Source organism: Peromyscus maniculatus, chromosome X (genome assembly GCF_049852395.1).
Source record: "Peromyscus maniculatus bairdii isolate BWxNUB_F1_BW_parent chromosome X, HU_Pman_BW_mat_3.1, whole genome shotgun sequence".
In the NCBI taxonomy this organism is placed as follows: Eukaryota; Metazoa; Chordata; class Mammalia; order Rodentia; family Cricetidae; genus Peromyscus; species Peromyscus maniculatus.
The window spans coordinates 114,761,515-114,779,167 of record NC_134875.1 but is presented as its reverse complement, the minus strand read 5'-3'; the positions used below and the strand labels follow the sequence as shown (position 1 = coordinate 114,779,167).

The 17,653-nt window shown below is 39.8% G+C and overlaps 1 protein-coding gene across 12 annotated transcripts in view; it reads left to right on the top strand.

The window, feature by feature from the left end:
- Reps2 (RALBP1 associated Eps domain containing 2) overlaps positions 1-17,653 on the top strand; it is a 251,310-nt gene that overhangs the window by 145,689 nt on the left and 87,968 nt on the right. For 4 of the 12 annotated variants that reach the window (XM_076561820.1, XM_006973223.4, XM_006973224.4 and 1 more), the window contains exons 9-12: positions 1,744-1,838; positions 10,949-11,021; positions 12,438-12,491; positions 17,466-17,511. In XM_076561820.1, the coding sequence (XP_076417935.1) occupies positions 1,744-1,838; positions 10,949-11,021; positions 12,438-12,491; positions 17,466-17,511 (268 nt within the window). The remainder of the gene's footprint in view (positions 1-1,743; positions 1,839-10,948; positions 11,022-12,437; positions 12,492-17,465; positions 17,512-17,653) is intronic. The other 8 variants (XM_042268750.2, XM_076561821.1, XM_042268751.2 and 5 more) reach the window with 5 other exon arrangements.

Below are 17,653 nucleotides of genomic sequence, written 5' to 3'. Positions count from 1 at the left end.
CATAGAGCTAATCCCTTTTCTCAAATTAGAGGACAGAATTGTAAGGTTACATATCATTGTTTGGTGTACTGTCCACGGGCCCCTTTTGACACTTCCATGTCTGGGTGACTGGGTGGATTCCTGGAGAAAATCTTTGTTAAAATATTTTAAGTCTTTACTATGTGAGAGGAGCTGTATTTTCTCTGTGGTCTGGGAAGAGGCGGGCAGCAGGTATGCTGAGAGGTGTTGAGAAGGGGTTTGGAATACCCAAGGGATGGAAACTTCAAGCTACAGTGCTTGGAGTGTATAGAACAAAGATGAGGCCAGGAGGAGGCTGAATAGAAAAGCAGGAAACATATCATGAGCAATAGCATTGGCCTGTGTTAGGCAGGAAGTGACAAAATTAGATTCCTTGTCTGCAATGATTCTATGGGTTGCCTACCACAGAGCAAGACTAGTCAAGAGCAGAGGACTCAGACTGGGGAGGTGACAGTGGACACAGAGACAGAGAAGATAGGGTGGAGAGAGTTAGCTGTTCATTGTTGTCATTTGGAGTCTTTCAAAAGTGTTAACTTCCTGCACAGGACTGTCTTCTACTGGCCCCCACATGGTAGTGGTGCCTGAGCTAGCACGTCAGTGCACAGTAGTGATGGGAAGATGAGCAAGGGCTAAAAAACAACTCCAATTGCCAGGCAGGGGTGGCGCACACCTTTAATCCCAGCACTCTGGAGGCAGAGGCAGGCAGATCTCTGTGTGTTCAAGGCCAGCCTATTGTAAAAAGTGCATTCAAGGCTATCCAAAGCTACAAAATTAGATTCAAATAATCAAAATTAAATAAAAAATATAGAACTGAGCTGGGCAGTGGTGGCACACACCATTAATCCCAGCACTTGGAGGCAGAGGCAGCCTGATCTCTGTGAGTTCGAGGCCAGCTTGGTTTACAGAGCAAGTTACAGGACAGCCAGAGCTACACAGAGAAATCCTGTCTTGAAACTACCCCCACCTGCAAAAAAGACACCAATCAAGTGTTTTACATTCAGTCCAGTTTTAAAAAGCATTTCATTAAAAACTGAATTTTAACTGTGTTTTGACAGATTTGACTTATAGCTTTTACTTATTATCTACCCCGGTAGCTTCCTGACTAACAGCTACTTTTGCTCTTGTACAGTGCAAGAGACCTGTAGTACTATTTTCTTTATTATTAGTCAGTAAGAATGTATGTTTTCATTTTTGTCATTCCTACTAACCAAAGAGATAAATATTTCATGAAATTATGTTTGGTATATATTATTTTAGTATCTTGCTCATTTCTAGAAATATTGAAAAGGAAGTATTTTTTAGTTAATGTTCATAGTACTCAAACCATCTTTATGATTACTACATTTAAAAAATGTGTTTCGTATGATTAAAACTTAACATATCATGATAGCCAACATGGCAAATTGCTGCCATGTTATAACATTCATTGCCAAGAGCAAGAACTCTTCAGCTGGACTGCCCGGTGTTCTGGTCTCTGCTGGTCACTAACCGGCTGTATGCCCTTGAGTAGGTTGATTACCTTCCCTGTTCCTCAGTTTCTGCATGTATGAAATGGGAATGGCAATACTAGATTGTGTTTGTAAGGACCTTCAAATGCTCCCATCACAATTAGTGATGTGGGTAGTGCATACGAGCGAGCTGACTTTGTTGTTATATTTAACAGCTAAGAAAGTCCACTATGGCTATAGTAAATATTCTTACATATTCTTTTTTCTTCCTTACTAGCTTTCCCAAAATCCAAGTGGGAGTGTGCAATATTTGATTCTTATTCTGAGTCAATGCCAGCAAACCAACAACCCTGTGACTTGAATCGGATGGAGGTAAAAAACAGAAACACCCTCCCCCGCAAAAAGAAACCTTCCTATGTTAATCAGGATGTATGTAGAAGTCAATCATAGTTTATGTCTTTACAAATGCTGGAAAATGAGCTTTTATAGCGTTTCCTTTCATGCTTCATTTGAGGATCAGCCTTTCAAATATACACACTGAATAATGGGCATAATTCTTTTTCTTCATAAAAGTAGAGTGTGTGAAATAATATCATTATCTCTTGACCTTCTGGATGTGAAATTATGTATAGCCAAACAAAGGCAGATAATGCTAGGCAAGTTGTTTACTTTAAGTAGGCTTTAAGTCCTTAGTAAATAATTTTAAAAATTTATTTATTTTTGTGTGTATAGGTGTTTTACCTCCATGCATATCTGTGCACCATGTGCGTGTCTGGTGCCTACAAAGGCCAGAAGAGGGTCTGTAACTCCCCTGGACTCGAGTTACAGACAGCTTCAAGCTGCCATGTGGGTGCTGGTAATTGAACCTAGGTCCTCTGGAAGAACAGACAGTGCTCTTAACCTCTGAGCTAGTTCTCTAGCCTTGAGTAAATAATTTAAGTTGGGGTTTTAACTGATGGGCGTTAACAAGGTATAATGAACCTGAAAAAATTTGAAAAGAGGTTTGAGAACTATGTAAGGGGCTCTAAATCACATTTAAAGATACCTCAGGGTTTTAAAGCTTTAAACTAAATGAGAATGATTCTCCCAAAGAAATTTGGAAAATTCCCATGATATTGGACCATTACTAGAAGGCTTATCCCTGTATTCAGTGATCTTTAGCTTTGGTTTAATATATATGAATTGGTATGGTTATTGTCATTGTGATCACCACAATTATTATCATTATCACTCTTATGATTACTATGATGGCAATTTTTTCACTTTAAAATTTTTGTTTTTTCTTAATTAAACATTTTTATCACAAAATAGTAATTATACATAATAGGTTTCATTATGCATATTTTGTATATTATATGATATATTTTGATCATATTCACCACTATTACCCTCTCTTGCTGATTTCTGTTGTCTTCCCAGCTGGTCCCTTTTCTACTTCCATATCTTTTCTTGGTGATCCAATAAGCTTAATTAGGGTTGTTTACACAAACATGGGTAAGGAGTTATTTACAGGCTCATGAGTACCTTATCAGTGGCTACACCATGCACAATAATGGGATTCACCATATTTTTATACATAAATGCCTCTTCACTTAATATAATGATCTCCAGTTGCATCCATTTTCCTGAAAGTTACCAGGATTTCACTTTCTTATGACTTAAAACTTCATTGTGTATATGTACTGCATTTTCATTATTCATCCAATTATCGGTGGATATCTGGGCTGATTGCATGCCCTTGCTATTCCATCAATAAACATGTCTGGGAATGTTTGTATATATGCCCAGGAATGGTACAGCTGGGTCATGTGGTAGGGAAACCCCCACATTGCTTTCTGTAGTGGCTACATAGGTTTACATTCCCATCAGCCATGTATAAGGGAACTTCTTCCTCATGTTCTTTCTTGCCAGAATTTTTTTTGTCATCTGTTTTCCTTGAAGATAGTCATTCTGACTGGGGTGACATAGAATCCCAAAGCAATTTTAATTTGCATTTCTTTCGTGGCTAAGGAGATTGAATGCTTTCTCAAACGTTTATTGGCCATTTGTACTTTTTTTAAAATGCAAAGTCTAATGTCCCATGCATTGGCCTTAAACATGTTATGATGTAGCTAAGGATAACCTTGAACTATTGATCTTCCTACCTCCACTTCCCACCACACCCAACTTTGTGTTTCTTCGTTTGAGGTCTGTTCAGCTCATTAGTCCACTTTATGTTTAAATTATTTTTTGATGTTTAATTTTTGAAAAAATTTAAATAGATTTTAGATATTAGATCCTTGTCTGATATATAGTTGGCAAATATTTTTTTCCCAATCTGTTGGCTGTCTCTTCATTTTGCTATTCTCCTTTGTTGTACAGAAGCTTTTTAATTTCACATAGTTCCACTTGTCAATTCTATTTTCGTGATGCTGGATATTGAACTCAGGGCCCTGTCCATGCTAGGTAAGCACTCTACCATTGAGCTCTATTCCAGTCCCCATGTGTCAGCTCTTGGGATTAGTTCCTGTGTTATTATAAGTTTTTCTCTAGCAGTTTCAAACCTTATATTAAGGTCCTTGATCCATTTTGAATTGATTTTGGACAGGTGAGAGATGGGGATCTAGTTTCCTTTTTCTTTATGTGGATACCCAGTTTTTCCAGTACCATTTATTGAAGATACTAACTTGTATCCAATATATGTTTTGACACCTTTGCCAAAGAGTAGGTAGTTGTAACTGTCTGGCTTTATGTCTGGATGCTCTATTCAGTCCATTGCTCTCCATGTCTGCTTTTGTGTCAGCACCATGCTGTTTTATACTACGGCTCTAAGCTTTGTTTGTTTGTTTTGTTTTTTGAGACAGGGTTTCTCTGTGTTGTTTTGGTGGCTGTCCTGGATCTTGCTCTGTAGACCAGGCTGGACTCAAACTCACAGAGATCCACCTGGCTCTGCCTCCCGAGTGCTGGGATTAAAGGCGTGCACCACCACCACCCGGCTGGCTCTAAGCTTTTGTTGTGCCTCTCGTATAAATCTTTATGCTTAGGATAGCTTTTTGGCTAATTGAGGGCTCTTACATGCTTCCATGTGAGTTTTAGGATTTTCTTCTGCTTTTGTGAAGAATGTCATTGGAATTTTTATGGGGACTGAATTGAATATGAAGTATTGATGATCACCACATAAAAACATGTCAACCTCTGTGTCCATTAAAGGAAATACAAATCAAAACTATATTGAAGTCTGGGATGTACTTGAGTTGGTAGAGTGTTTTCCTGGCATGCACAAGGTCCTGGTTTTGATCCTCAGCATGCATAAACTGAATGGTATATGCACATGGTAGCACGTACATGCAGTACTAGCACTTGAGAGGTAGAGGCAGTATGACCAGGACTTCGAGGCCAGCATTTGCTACATAGTGAGTCTGTGACCAGGCTGGGCTGCATAAAACCCTGCCACAAAACAAGCCATGCAAAAAGCATTGCATTGTTATTCTATCTCACCACAGTCAGAATGGCTGTCATCAAGAAAACAAATAACACATATTGTCGAGGAGGTAGGGAAAAAGGAACCCCAAATTAGGTTGTTGGGAATGTAAATTACTCCAGCCACTATGAAAATCAGTATACTGGTTTCTTAAAACCTGAAAAATAGAGCTACCATGTGATACATTTATAGCACTCAAAAAGATCAAAGGATAAACACTCAAAAGGATCAAAGTCAGCTAACTGTGGAGATTCCTGAAAACACGTTTATCACAGCACTACTCACAGTAGCTAAGTTACAGAATTAGCATAGATGCCCATGAATGGATAAAGAAAATGTGACATAAATGCAATGAAGTGTTTTTCATTCAGCATAAAGTTGAACAAAATCTGGGTGTAGTGGTGCATGCCTTTAATCTCAGCACTCAGGCAGAGGCAGAAGGATCTTTGTGAGTTCCTCACTAGCCAGATCTAGGGAGTCCCAGGCCAGCCAAGGTGACATAGTGAGATACTCCACTCACCGTCCCCCAAAATTGTGCCACTGCAGGAAAAGAATGTCACTAGATATCATAATGTTAAATGAAATTAGTCTTCAAAAAACAAATATCACATGTTTTTTGTAAAATGTGATATTTAGGGAGGGAAGATAGAGCCATGCACATAAAAGGAAGACTGTTGGGCATGTGGGAGGGGAAAGGGGTGAAGGAGGAGAGAGTAAAGAAAGGGTAATGAAGTAAGTTCAAAGCACATTATCATGCATATGTGGAAATAATGAAACCCAAGGCTTTGTAGAATTAGTATACAGCAATAAAATCAATAAAAAAGTTTACATCATATTTTAATGGCTAGTGATTAAATATTTGATGTTCTTCTAAACTATTACTCATTGTTCTGTCCGAGAGTCTTTTAATCTTTCTCAAACACATGGAATGTTAATAGGGTTTGGTGCCAGCCCTGTGGGCAACAACTCGAATATAGGTGTTTGTGTTATAAATAAACCTGTAGCTGATTGAAGCTTCAGATAACAAGAAATTGTCTGAATAATACACTTTTCCAAAGACAGCAGGGCTGTAACTTTGTTTTGACTCTCCTCAATAATCATGGATGGGTTATGGAGCTGGAGAGGTGGCTCAGTGCTTAAGAGCACTGGCTGTTCTTCCAGAGGTCCTGAGTTCAATTCCCAGCACCCACATGGCAGCTCACAGCTGTCTATAACTCCAGGATCCAAGCACCCTCACACAGACATGCATACAGGCAAAACACCAATGCACATAAAATAAATAAAAATTAAAAAAATTATGGATTATAATTTCATGTATATTCCATGTTAGTATGTTAGATTACTGGAGTTTTAAAAAATATATATCTTTATTGAGAACTACCATACCATGCCAATTTAATGCATCCAGTTCAGTTATTTTTACTATACTGATAGAGTCGTTCAACCATCAACATAGTCTAGTCATAGAACTTTTTAGTGAAGCCGTGAGTTTGTTGGGGTTCCTTATAGGAATATAGGTGGAGAGTCACAGAGTATGGATGGTTCACTAAAAAGGCCACCACAGCATGGGCGATGACTCATGATAGCTGCCCTCAAGTGTAGGCATACAACTTTTTTATCACTCTGAACTAAAACCGTTTTCTTTAGCACCCATTTGCCATACTCCCCAGCACCATCGTCTGATGATCACTAGTCAAATTTCTTATTATATTCATTTATTTATTTGGGGTGAGTACACATGCCATGACATCAGCGTGGAGGTCAGAGGACAGCTTGCAGAGTCAATTCTTTCTCTTGACCGTGTGGGGTCCGGGGGTTGAATTTGGGTTTCCAGACTTGGCAACAAGTGATTTTACCCACTGATCCATCTCTCTGGCTCCCATTAACCTTTCTGTTTCTGGGTTAGTTATTCTGAACATTTCATCTAAATAGGAAATAGTGTATTGTGGTTTGTAAGTGTAGTTTTCACTTAGTATAGTGTTTTGAAGGTAGTTCATTCATTGTATGGATATGCCACATTTTGTTTAGTTCTTTCTCCTTGTGTATTTTGGCTATTATGAACCTATGTGTGTAAGTTTTTGTGTGGACAAATATGATTGGTTCTCTTTTCAATATATTTACTAGTGGAACTGTTGGATTATAACATAGCTCTGTTAAACTTTTGAGGAACCACCAAACTGCTTCCCAAAGCAGCTGCATTATTTCAATTTTCCATCCAGAAATGTCTGAAGGCGCCAGTTTCTTCATATCCCTGCTAACTCTTGTTACCGAATTTTCATTTTTAACCAACCTAGTGGTATGCAGGTATATCTTCTTATGGTTTCAGTTTGAAAATGATCAGTGATGTTGAACATTTCTTTCTTCATGTGCTTGTTAGCCATTTATATATTTTCTTTGGTGAAATAGATATTAAAATCTTGTGTCCATTATTATTTTCCCTTTTGTTTGTTTTTGGTGTTTTGAGCAAGTGCTTTACCACTGAGCTATATTGTCAGCAAGATTTTTCAGTGATTTCTTTTTATCTGCATTTTTTTTTTATTCCTAGACCATTTTCTTCTCTAATGTGGTCCAGGTAGGAGAGGACAATAAAAGAAATTCACTATTGTCTGGCCACACTCGTATTGCCAGCTACTTGCTATGTTAAAACTGGAGGATTATAAGCCCAAGACCATTCTGGGCTAGGGAGTGATTTTTAAGGTTGACCTGGGAAACTCAGTGAAAAACAGAAAAGCAGGTTGGGGATATGTTTTGGTGGTATAGCCACTTGCCTAGAATGCTATGAGACTCTAGGTTCAATCCCCAGCACTGTAAAAAAGAAAAGACTCATTTGGTAATTTACTGGAGATACTAGATGACAAATAGGAAATTCTTTTGGGGGGTTTCATTGTAGTGTGGAGAATCACCTATTAGGATAGGAATGCATGCCATATCAAGCAAATTGAAAGACATGTTAGATGCCCTTTCAGAAGGAATGGCTAAAATGGAGATGTGGACTATGGATTAGCCTACAGAAAGATGATACTGCATAAATCAAAAAGTGAGAGGGCCTTGTGAGATTTCCTCCTTTCACATTGGAATGTCAACTGGTGTTGTCATTGGCTTACCTCTAGATGAGGAACTACAGGAAATGAGTGACTAAGAGACGGAGAATCAGTCTTCTCTAGGGACAAGATCCCTGAAAGGTTATCCAGTACCAAGCACTCAGCCCTAACCACATGTACATACAAGCAACACTAGATGACTTAGCAGGCTGTGTCATATATCCATATATCCACGTGTTCATAAAATAATTATGAAAGAAGAAGAGGTCATGAATTTGAAAGGGAGTGGGGAGGACATAGGAGGAATTGGAGGAGGAGAGCATGCAGTAGAAATGATAGAAACACAGCATTTATATATGAAATTCTCAAAATAAATTACAAATGAAAGGAAAGATTACTTGGAACTTCATGCACACAAAGAAATTCATGGCTATTTCAAGAAATTCAGGTAAAATTTCTTCTGCATCCTAGAATTTAAACAATATCCACGAATGTATAATTTAGCTACTATTTGGTTTAAATGGACTTACTGGGATAGCCTGAGAAATGTTTTAATTTTTGCTATTTTTTTTTACACAGAAAATATTTTCCAGTTTGGCACATAACTCAGTGGATATGGGAGCTGTCTGTGTAGTAATTTTCCTGCAGTTGTACATCAAATCTTTTTACTTTAAAATGAGTTAATATATACTACATTATGTTATAAAAGTGATTTTTTTACAAGACAAGGTTTCACTGTGTAGCCTTGGCTGTCCTGGAACTCACTCTAGACTAGGCCAGCCTCAAACTCACAGAGATCCACCTGCCTCTGCTTCCAGAGTACTGGGATTAAAGGCATATACCACCACCATCTGGCCATAAAAGCAATATTAACACTTAAAGAATCACCTAGATGTGGATTATTAGACCTTTGAGCAGGTTCCCACCAAGTAACTTGGCTTGTTATATATCAGCTGTCTTCTGTTATGAAAATCATGTGTGCCTTCATAGTTTTCCCAATTGACTTTTCCCTAAGAAGGGCTAACAGTGTGGACTGATCACTCTGGACATACACATTCCAGGTATTTGGAGAACAGCCTCAGGAAAGGCTTTCTCTGGAATCAGATATCTCCCTTGGCCACTTTCAAGGACTAGCAGTAATAACAGTCCACATGCAAGTCTCCTGATTTAAGACAAATTCCACAAGGAGACACCACCTAGGTCAGGTGGACATTAAATAATAGCTTTACACAATTCAGCTCATACCCTCCTTTCTTACAGCCTTACTAACTTTATAGACCTCTAACTCCTTACCTAACCACTTCTAGGAATATTTAGATAACCCTCTGCACTGATAGCTATGCTCGGCCAGAACCCCAGTTCAAGCCTCCCTGTAATTATCATCATTAGCAGCATCCGGCCAGGTCCATGCCCAGATGGAGGAAAGTACCTTATCAGAGATACCTCTGTACTCTCTAACAACAGACTTAAGCATCCAGGCTATCTGTTTGAGGAGGCCTGGCGGATGTGCCAATTAAACCTTACTTCCTCCTTTCCCAAACCTTACCTCTAGTTCCAGATCTCCCTTTAACTATCACCAGAGGCATCTAGCTGTACACAGGTTGCCTAGCAACTGAGCACTTTCCCCCACCCTGCAGAAAAACAACAGATAGCTTGGACAGATAGGAGCCACAGGAAAAAAGAAGACAGTTTTATTTTCTCCCATTGACCTAGCAACTTATAGATTTTTAACATTTTCTACTAATCACGTTTAAGAGTTTAATAGTTGAGCACATAAGATTCCCTCTTCTTAGATATTACCCGAATTTAGCCTTTAGTTAATTCATTTCCCCATTGGTCACTTCCCTTTGGGGTTGCAAATGATAATTAACGGTTATTGCCTCTCAATGTGATTCTTATCACCCCTCCGTTTGACCCTGGAAGCCTGGCTTTATATACCAGGACTTCCAGGGCACGGGGAGACGGAGAAGAGAAAAGAGAATGAAAGAACAGGTAAGAACTTGCGAGGAACAAACTGAGATGGGGAAGAACTAGATTGAAGGGCTAGAAGAGAGGACTAGAGGAACGAGATGGAAGACTCATGAGGAAGAGGCAGATGGGGAAGTACTAGCTGGGTAAGAAATATCTGAAAAGGACCTAGATGAGGCAGAATTAAGATGAGAAAATTAAGATAGAACTTAGATAAGTGTAGAGAGAAATCAGGCAGGAAAGGAGCTAGGTGCGAGAACAGAACTGAAGCTGGCTATAAAGGACGTTATGCCAGAGGAATTAAAGCAAGTGGACTATAGAGCTCAGTGTGCTGAGATTCTATTTCCTGAAAATAGTTCTTGTCATTAGTAGTTCTCTCTCCTGAGCCCCTGGGATGTAAAATATTAAGGCTGGTCCCTCTAATATTATACAAGAGTATTGCTCTTGCTGTGCTGGAACTCGCTCTGTAAACCTGTCTGTCCTCAAACTCACAGAGATCTGCCTGTCTCTGCCTCCTGAGTGCTGGGATTAAAGGTGTGTGCCACTGTGCCCAGCTTTAGGGGAAATTTTTGATTTGCCCATCAGTAATTTTTTTACTCTACCATAAGAAGGTTGATCCTGGCAAATACTTCCACTTGGGGGTCATTATCACATCCTCTCCCTGTTTGTGAAAAAGTTTATAAAGGCAGGTTGGTGCTTGGCTGACTGGACAAATGTAAAAAAAAAATCTCTGGTTGAATCCCACTCAGGATTCAAATTTAATGTAAGATTCACTAATATGCCTTAATTTGAATCTTTAAGTTTTCCAAATTTATTTCTTTACTCTATGTATATAAATATTTTAGTGCAAATTTACTTATACCTCATTAGGAAACCAAATTAATAAAATAGTATTGAATGTCAGAACTTACTGAAGACATAAATTTTGACATGAACTATAACCTTTAAAACGTATATTCATGTGTGCTTATCACTTAATTTTTATTTCAACCCATATAATTTTCTTTTCCAAGAAGACATCTGTTAAAGACATGGCTGACTTTCCTGTTCCTACTCAAGATGTAACTACTGGTGATGACAAACAAGGTATGAAAAGAATTAGTTTTATTCTTATAAGGACACCTTTCTATGTTTCCTCATCTATTTCTCTTGGAAGAGCTTCCAGATCAGATGATGACAGTGCTCAGAATGTGCACTCATTTGGATAGATAGTTTCAATTGTCAGACGCCTATTGTTCACAAAGTGGCAGTATGACCTTCAGTTTCTGAATCGCCCTAATTCATTGGTTATTATTAATCTTAGGGTACTTTGACACCGTACAATGGATTCTGATCCCATAGTTGGGAAATGGAAAGAATTGGAAGATTAATTTCTAGTGTTGCCAAAAACAAGTTGAAAAAATAAACCACCATTAATATGCATTTGTATACAGGTCTAATCCATGAAGAAGTTCTTTCAGACAGTGTGTCTATTCTAAAGCTTTATGTGTTTCTCATTGGCCCAGTGGTTATGGAGGTGTGATAGGGAGGCTGATTTCAATGTTCCTTGTTTTACTGGGTAGCTGAGAAGGATCCAGTGCTAGAGATACCCTCAGGCATGAGGATTAGTTGACTTGCAATATCCAGAAGTGCAGGCAAGACCCTCTCCTCTAAACCCTGTACTTTGTATGATCCTTTTAATAATTTACCAGGTCCTTCCTCATATACCGTCTTTTATAAAGACCTCACAAAAACTAGTGCTTTTGAAATCACTTAACATTTAGAAATAAGCAACTGAGCTCAGGCAGCCAGTATGAATCATCTACTTGTACAAGAAGAAAAAGAACTGGGACAGGAACCAAGATTGTCTGTCTTAAGCCAGTACTCCATCTGTTATATCAATTCACCACTCACAAGTGGGAGAAGCCTGTCTGAAGGGAAGCCATTTCAGGTTTTATTGTGGAGTCCTGCCATTAATTCTGCCTCACAGAGACATTAAACATGAAAAAGAAGGCTTCCATTAAGCAACGGTGATTTCAGGCTTTCTATTTAAATGTTTGTTTATGAGATTCAAGTGGAACTAGACATTATCTGTAGTTGATCACTCTTCTAACTTGTATTTGCCTTGACTGCAAAGCTCTAAAAACATTTAAAAACATTGAACCTTGGGTTTAAATCCCATTCTCCTATCACAGATCTGGCTGTTAGGAAGGAAAGTGGGAGAAATTTGGGATGCTTTTTGGTAATATGCCTCCTAACCACTAGTGGCTGTTTTTCTAGAAAGTTGAAAATAGGCCTTCCTTCTGTAGGTGAAGACCCTGGTTTCATGCTTTATGAGGTTTCTGTTGTGCTAGAAATGCGATAGCAGCTTCTAGAGGGTTGTAAGACTTTTGTAACTCACGGATAGGAGCTTATTTGTTTTAATGTCATGTATCTCAGAAATAAAATTTCATAAGGCTTTTGTTTTCTTTTTCTTCTCCTTTCTTTTTCTCTTTCCTTAACCATGAAACAAAATACTACTAGCTTTGAAAAGTACTGTTAATGAACCCTTACCAAAGGACGTGTCTGAGGATACAGGTAGGAGAAAACCATTTTATTGTATTCTCTATCTAATAATTTCTAAATTAAAAAGCCTCAGCTGTTTGGTGACTTGAAGATTGTTGTGTCTGTGATAGTGTGTCTGTTTGTCTCTAGATCTTTGGCTTGTGTTTTGTTGCAAGAAGCCTTAGATATCTTACCCTTTCTCTCTCTTCAGAAGAATGTGACTTTAGATTGCACTCAGTTTGAATTTAGAAGTATAAAATCGGGACAGCGTAGAATTTCAGTGATTTAGATAAACTCACGTGCTTTCTTTGTAAAGTAAGAAACTCAGAAGGTGGATTAACCTGAGGCCCAGAGTTGGTATTATCCATTGCCCAAGTGTCAATCTTAGATATCTTTATAATTCTTCCCTACCAAGAAGGTACTGCTTAAACATGGAGTAGATTCCAAGGAGAAAAAAAAAGAGAAGCTGTGCTGGTCAGTTTCTTGGAGAAGTAGGAATGTGTCAGAGAAACCATAGAGAATGTCTGGGCCTGTGTTTTCAGCTCTTTCTTTAAAAACCTATTTATTATTTATTTATTTATTTATTTATTTATTTATTTATTTATTTATTTATTTATTTATTTTTATGTGTATGTGTGTGTGCCTGGGTATACGTACATGTCTGATGTGTGTACAGTGCCCATAGAAGTCAATAAGAGGTGTTGGATTCCCCGGAACTGGAATTACATATGGCTGTGAGCTGCCATGTGGGTGCTGGGAACTAAACCTAGGGCCTCTGTAAGAACAGTAGGCCCTCGTAACTGCTGAGCCATCTCTCCAGCCTCCTTTAGCTCTCTGAATGGAGCCATCATTGAAGCAAGATGAACCATGTTAAAAATCAAGTGGCTCCAGAAAGCATTTCTATTTAGATCTTTGGTTATGAGGATTTGAATAAAGTTTCTGTTTTTTCTTTATTATTATTGCTCTGGCATATTTAGAATGTAAATAATGTTTCCTATGATTGGCTACCTACCATCCTGAGCTTATTTGTTTGAAATTGCAACAAAGAAATCAGTAGACTGCTGAAGCTTATGCTGCTATAAATGTTTCCCAAACACCAAGGCCATTTGAAGTTCAAAAGCAAGAGCAGGATGGAGAAAGAGGAGGGAGAAGGAGATAGGGTGGACTGGACAGGAGAAATCACCAGCCCCCAAGGTGATTCTGGTATGCAGCCTGTTTGGAAACCACTACCTTCAAAAAAATGATGCTGCAAAATAAGAAGTCAAGATGATAAATCAATCATGACTCCAAAATCCGTGGGAATTCTCAAGCTCGAGTTTGGCTTTTGAAATATTTAGATCCATTCATCATAGGGAAAATGCTCCATTTGTATAGGCTAAACACCTGTGACCAATTCTTAGCTGCTCTGATTTCAGATGTTAAGGTGGATGCTTTGCAGTTTTTGTAAATTTTATGACATGGTATTAGTAAAAGCTATTTCAATTTGGAGTGTTAAATTAATGCTTCTCCTATAGGCTTTGAGAATCCTAAATCTTTCTATTTGTTCCAGAGATTTCAGCATAAGATCAAGTGTTCTCTGAGGCATGAGCCTCGGTTCTCATTTTTAACATTCATTGTCCAGGACTTGGCACCACCAGATAAAACCTAACAGGTGTGCCACAGCACAAGAAGTATATCAAAATTTGTTTCACACGGCCTGGGAGCATCCTGTGTGTTTTTTGATTTAGTCTTCGCACTGCTGCCCCCTTCTGGATTGATTCGATCACTCATCTCAAACATACTTAACAGCCTGTTTCCTGGGAAGACCCCACAGTCTTCCCCTGGAGATAGGAATCACAAGGGTGGGTAATTAGATTTCTGAATGATAGTCAATGTACTGGAGACAGTTCCTCTCAGGTCTGTTGCAGCCTTTTAGAAGGTCAGTCATTAGGTCTATGTCCTCTTCCCTTTTCATTTCCTGGAAAGATGATGAAAAATGACAAGCCTGGAGTGTTCCAGGAAGTTGTCATTTTCCCCTTTCTGGAGCTAAATGAGAAGCTGTGATCCATCCATTGGCTTTTGCTTGAGCTTGCAATGCAGTGTGCCCTTGCCATTTTTGCAGATACTCATGTGAGGTATGAGTATCACCGGGGAGCTGAGGCTGGCTGTCAGGGCGTTAGATGGAAGCCTTAACTACGCTAGTACTGTTGAGGCCTTTGTAGTCTGAAGCCCAAGTCCACTGCTAAGCTGTGCCTTGGATATACTTTGCAGACAGAGGGAAAAGCATGTCTCTGCTCTGATTAGTATGCATGATGGTGATTACTAATGATAACTGTGAGGGTGATATGGTAGATGATAGAGGAGGGGTACTAAGTCATTAGGGAGTTGAGAGTCCTTGTCCAACATTTCCCACATACTCTTACCTTTTAGTTGCTGAATGGATATGTATTAGTGGGGTCTCAGAGGTTTCATGCCCCATGTTCCATTCTAGCCTAATTCAACCACACAGTGCACAGTGGTAGTTTTCATCTTGCTTTTGGGTCATGGCAAGGTGTACCTGCTCAGTGTGGTCGCCAGACTCTTGTGGGCAGTTCCACGTGCTGTTCCATTGCTAGCGACCACCTCATGGTCCTTCTGCGGTGAAGCAGTTTCCCCTTCTACTACCTGCTCCCATCTGTCTCTCTCTTTTTTTTTTTTAATCTTGCAGGGAACTAAATTCAGAATCCAGACTTTCAGGCCTAGAATATTAGGAGCCTTAATTTATGTCTTTATAAAAGGAGCAGTGTGCAGTTCTGCAGGACATTCACTTTTCCTAGAACTCCAGCCTTCTTATTTGTCCCCGTGAGAGAGGGACTTGCTTCATAGGTGAGGAAAGGCAAGCTGAGCTGTTTAGTACCATGGCTAGGAGGAGCACCTGGGGTCTCCGGACCCTCAGTGTGCTCCCTGTTCCTTTCTCTGTTGCTCATCCACACCCCTATTCCATCTGTCTGTCTGTCTGTCTGTCTGTCTGTCTGTCTGTCTGTCTATCTCTCATTAGCAGAGCTCACCCTTCCTTCCACACCCTGCACCAGCACAAAGATAAAGATAAAGACAAATGACAAAGGAATTAACCGTTACCATGGTCTGGCCGTGTGGGAAACTGTTTTAACATGGCTAGGACTTTTGCTATCCAAATATTTCTGGAAAGCAGTGAGGCCTGAAGGAGAAGAAGAACACAGAGGAGCAGTGGTGGGCTTACTCAGAGACCTGCCTCCAGCACTGCCGTGAGTTTGGCCACACGTTGGCTTCCTAGCTCCAGGGCAATCTCTTTGGCTGAGAGCGACCGATGGGAGGCCACATATAGGTTGCCTTTCTTTGCTGCCTGGAGTTGGTAGGAGGTAGGGAGGTGTTGGTCCTTCTCTACCCAGGTGTGGGTGCATGATATGAACAAGGAGAGTCTCAGTCTCTTTGGCTTTTTCATACTTTCGTTGGTGGGGAGGGGGCTATGGCAGCATTTCAGTTGGAAGCTGAAACAAACATGCTTTTTTTCTCACTACAGCAAGCCGGAATGCTTAGGTCAGGAGAAACGGCTCTTTTTTATGCAGCTGACCACATGGAAGGAGAGCCTCGCTCTCCCGGGACTTGGCTTTGTGCCTTGCTGGCATTTATGAGAATCTTCAGCTCCCTGTCGGCCTTGCTTGTCTAACCCCAGGGTTTTAATGATCAGCATCAATCTAGGCTGCTTTCGATGAGAGGAGCCTTTTATCTTTGGCGCGGTGTAAATGAGGATGGAATAGTGCAGCAAGACACTTGGTTTTGGATAAATATGTGAAACAAAGAAACAAATTATATTCTCCCCGTAAGCAGTGCTCTTCCTGTGGCTTCTTGTGATGAAAACTTGCAGTGTTTGCAAAACCGTAGCCGAGCCGTGAGCTTCTAAAGGCACTTTCCACAAACGAGTGGGGACACACAAAGAGGACTGGTGTCTCCGAGTGTTTCTAATGACTCCTCACGACTTCTGATGGGAAAGTGGGCTCCCTGGGGCTTGTAGTGAGCACATTAGCTTCTGAGTTAGGTTTGATGAGGAAAAGCATGGTTGAAACAGGCTCTGATGATTTCAGTCCATAGTATTTGTCTGATTTGGTCACAGAGACAGGGGAACAAAAAATGTTTTCTCCTTTTTTTTTTTTTTAAACGGAGGGAGGTTTTGAGATAGGGTCTCACTCTGTAGCTTAGCCAGGCTATTCTGGAACCTGCTGTCTAGCCGAGGCTGCCCTTAAACCCATGGTGATCTCTCTGACTCGGCTTCCTGAGTGCTGGGAATAGGAGCCTGAGCAACCACACCCGGCTAGGGATATTTTCTATGTAGGAAAGCGTCACATCTTCTTTTAACTACTTTGTAAGACCTCAGCTTTCTTGTGACCATGGTGCTCTGTACACACACACACACACACACACACACACACACACACAAATTTTTTGAGACAGAGTTTCATTAATTAGCTTGGTTGGCCTAGAACTCAATATGTAGACAAGGCTGGCCTTGAATTTGTGGCAATCCTCCTGCCTCTGTTTCTAGACTCCCTATACCAGGTATTAGCCACTACATCTAACTCTGGCAATATTATGTATTTAAAGAAAATATGCAACTAGATAGATTCCTTCCTAACCTTCATGGGAAACTGGTTTTAAGTCTATTATTAGACTATCATGAGGTACCAAGAAGCCCTCAGGTGGGAATCTATCATTACATAAAAAGATAACTTCTTAAGTTGTCTTTTTATCTTGGAATGTCTCCATTAATCCATTTAGACTTGAGAATGGCCTCTCAATATCTCAATGAAAGAAAACATGCTGGATTTCTCTCCTTTTCATTGTGCCTAAAATCAGAGAATTATCAAAGTGTGAAAGCCCTGGAGTTTTCCACATGGATACATCAACCTCAGTTTTACTTGTTGCTGTGTTCTGTACTAGCCAGGTGCTACTTACCACCCTGATTAACTGAGAAATGAAAAACCCAAACAACCAACAAATAATCTTTTGTTTCAGCAACTTCTAAGGATTGCAACAGTCTCAAAGCAAGACCAAGATCCAGGTAGTGTTTATTTAATTTCTCCTTCGATGCCTTTTGTGCTCTGTCCCTGCCTAGAAATCAATCCTGAACCCCACACCCACACCCAAATCACTGTCTGCTTTGCCTTTAGACTTGAATCTAAAGACACAGGCCATTTCACTCC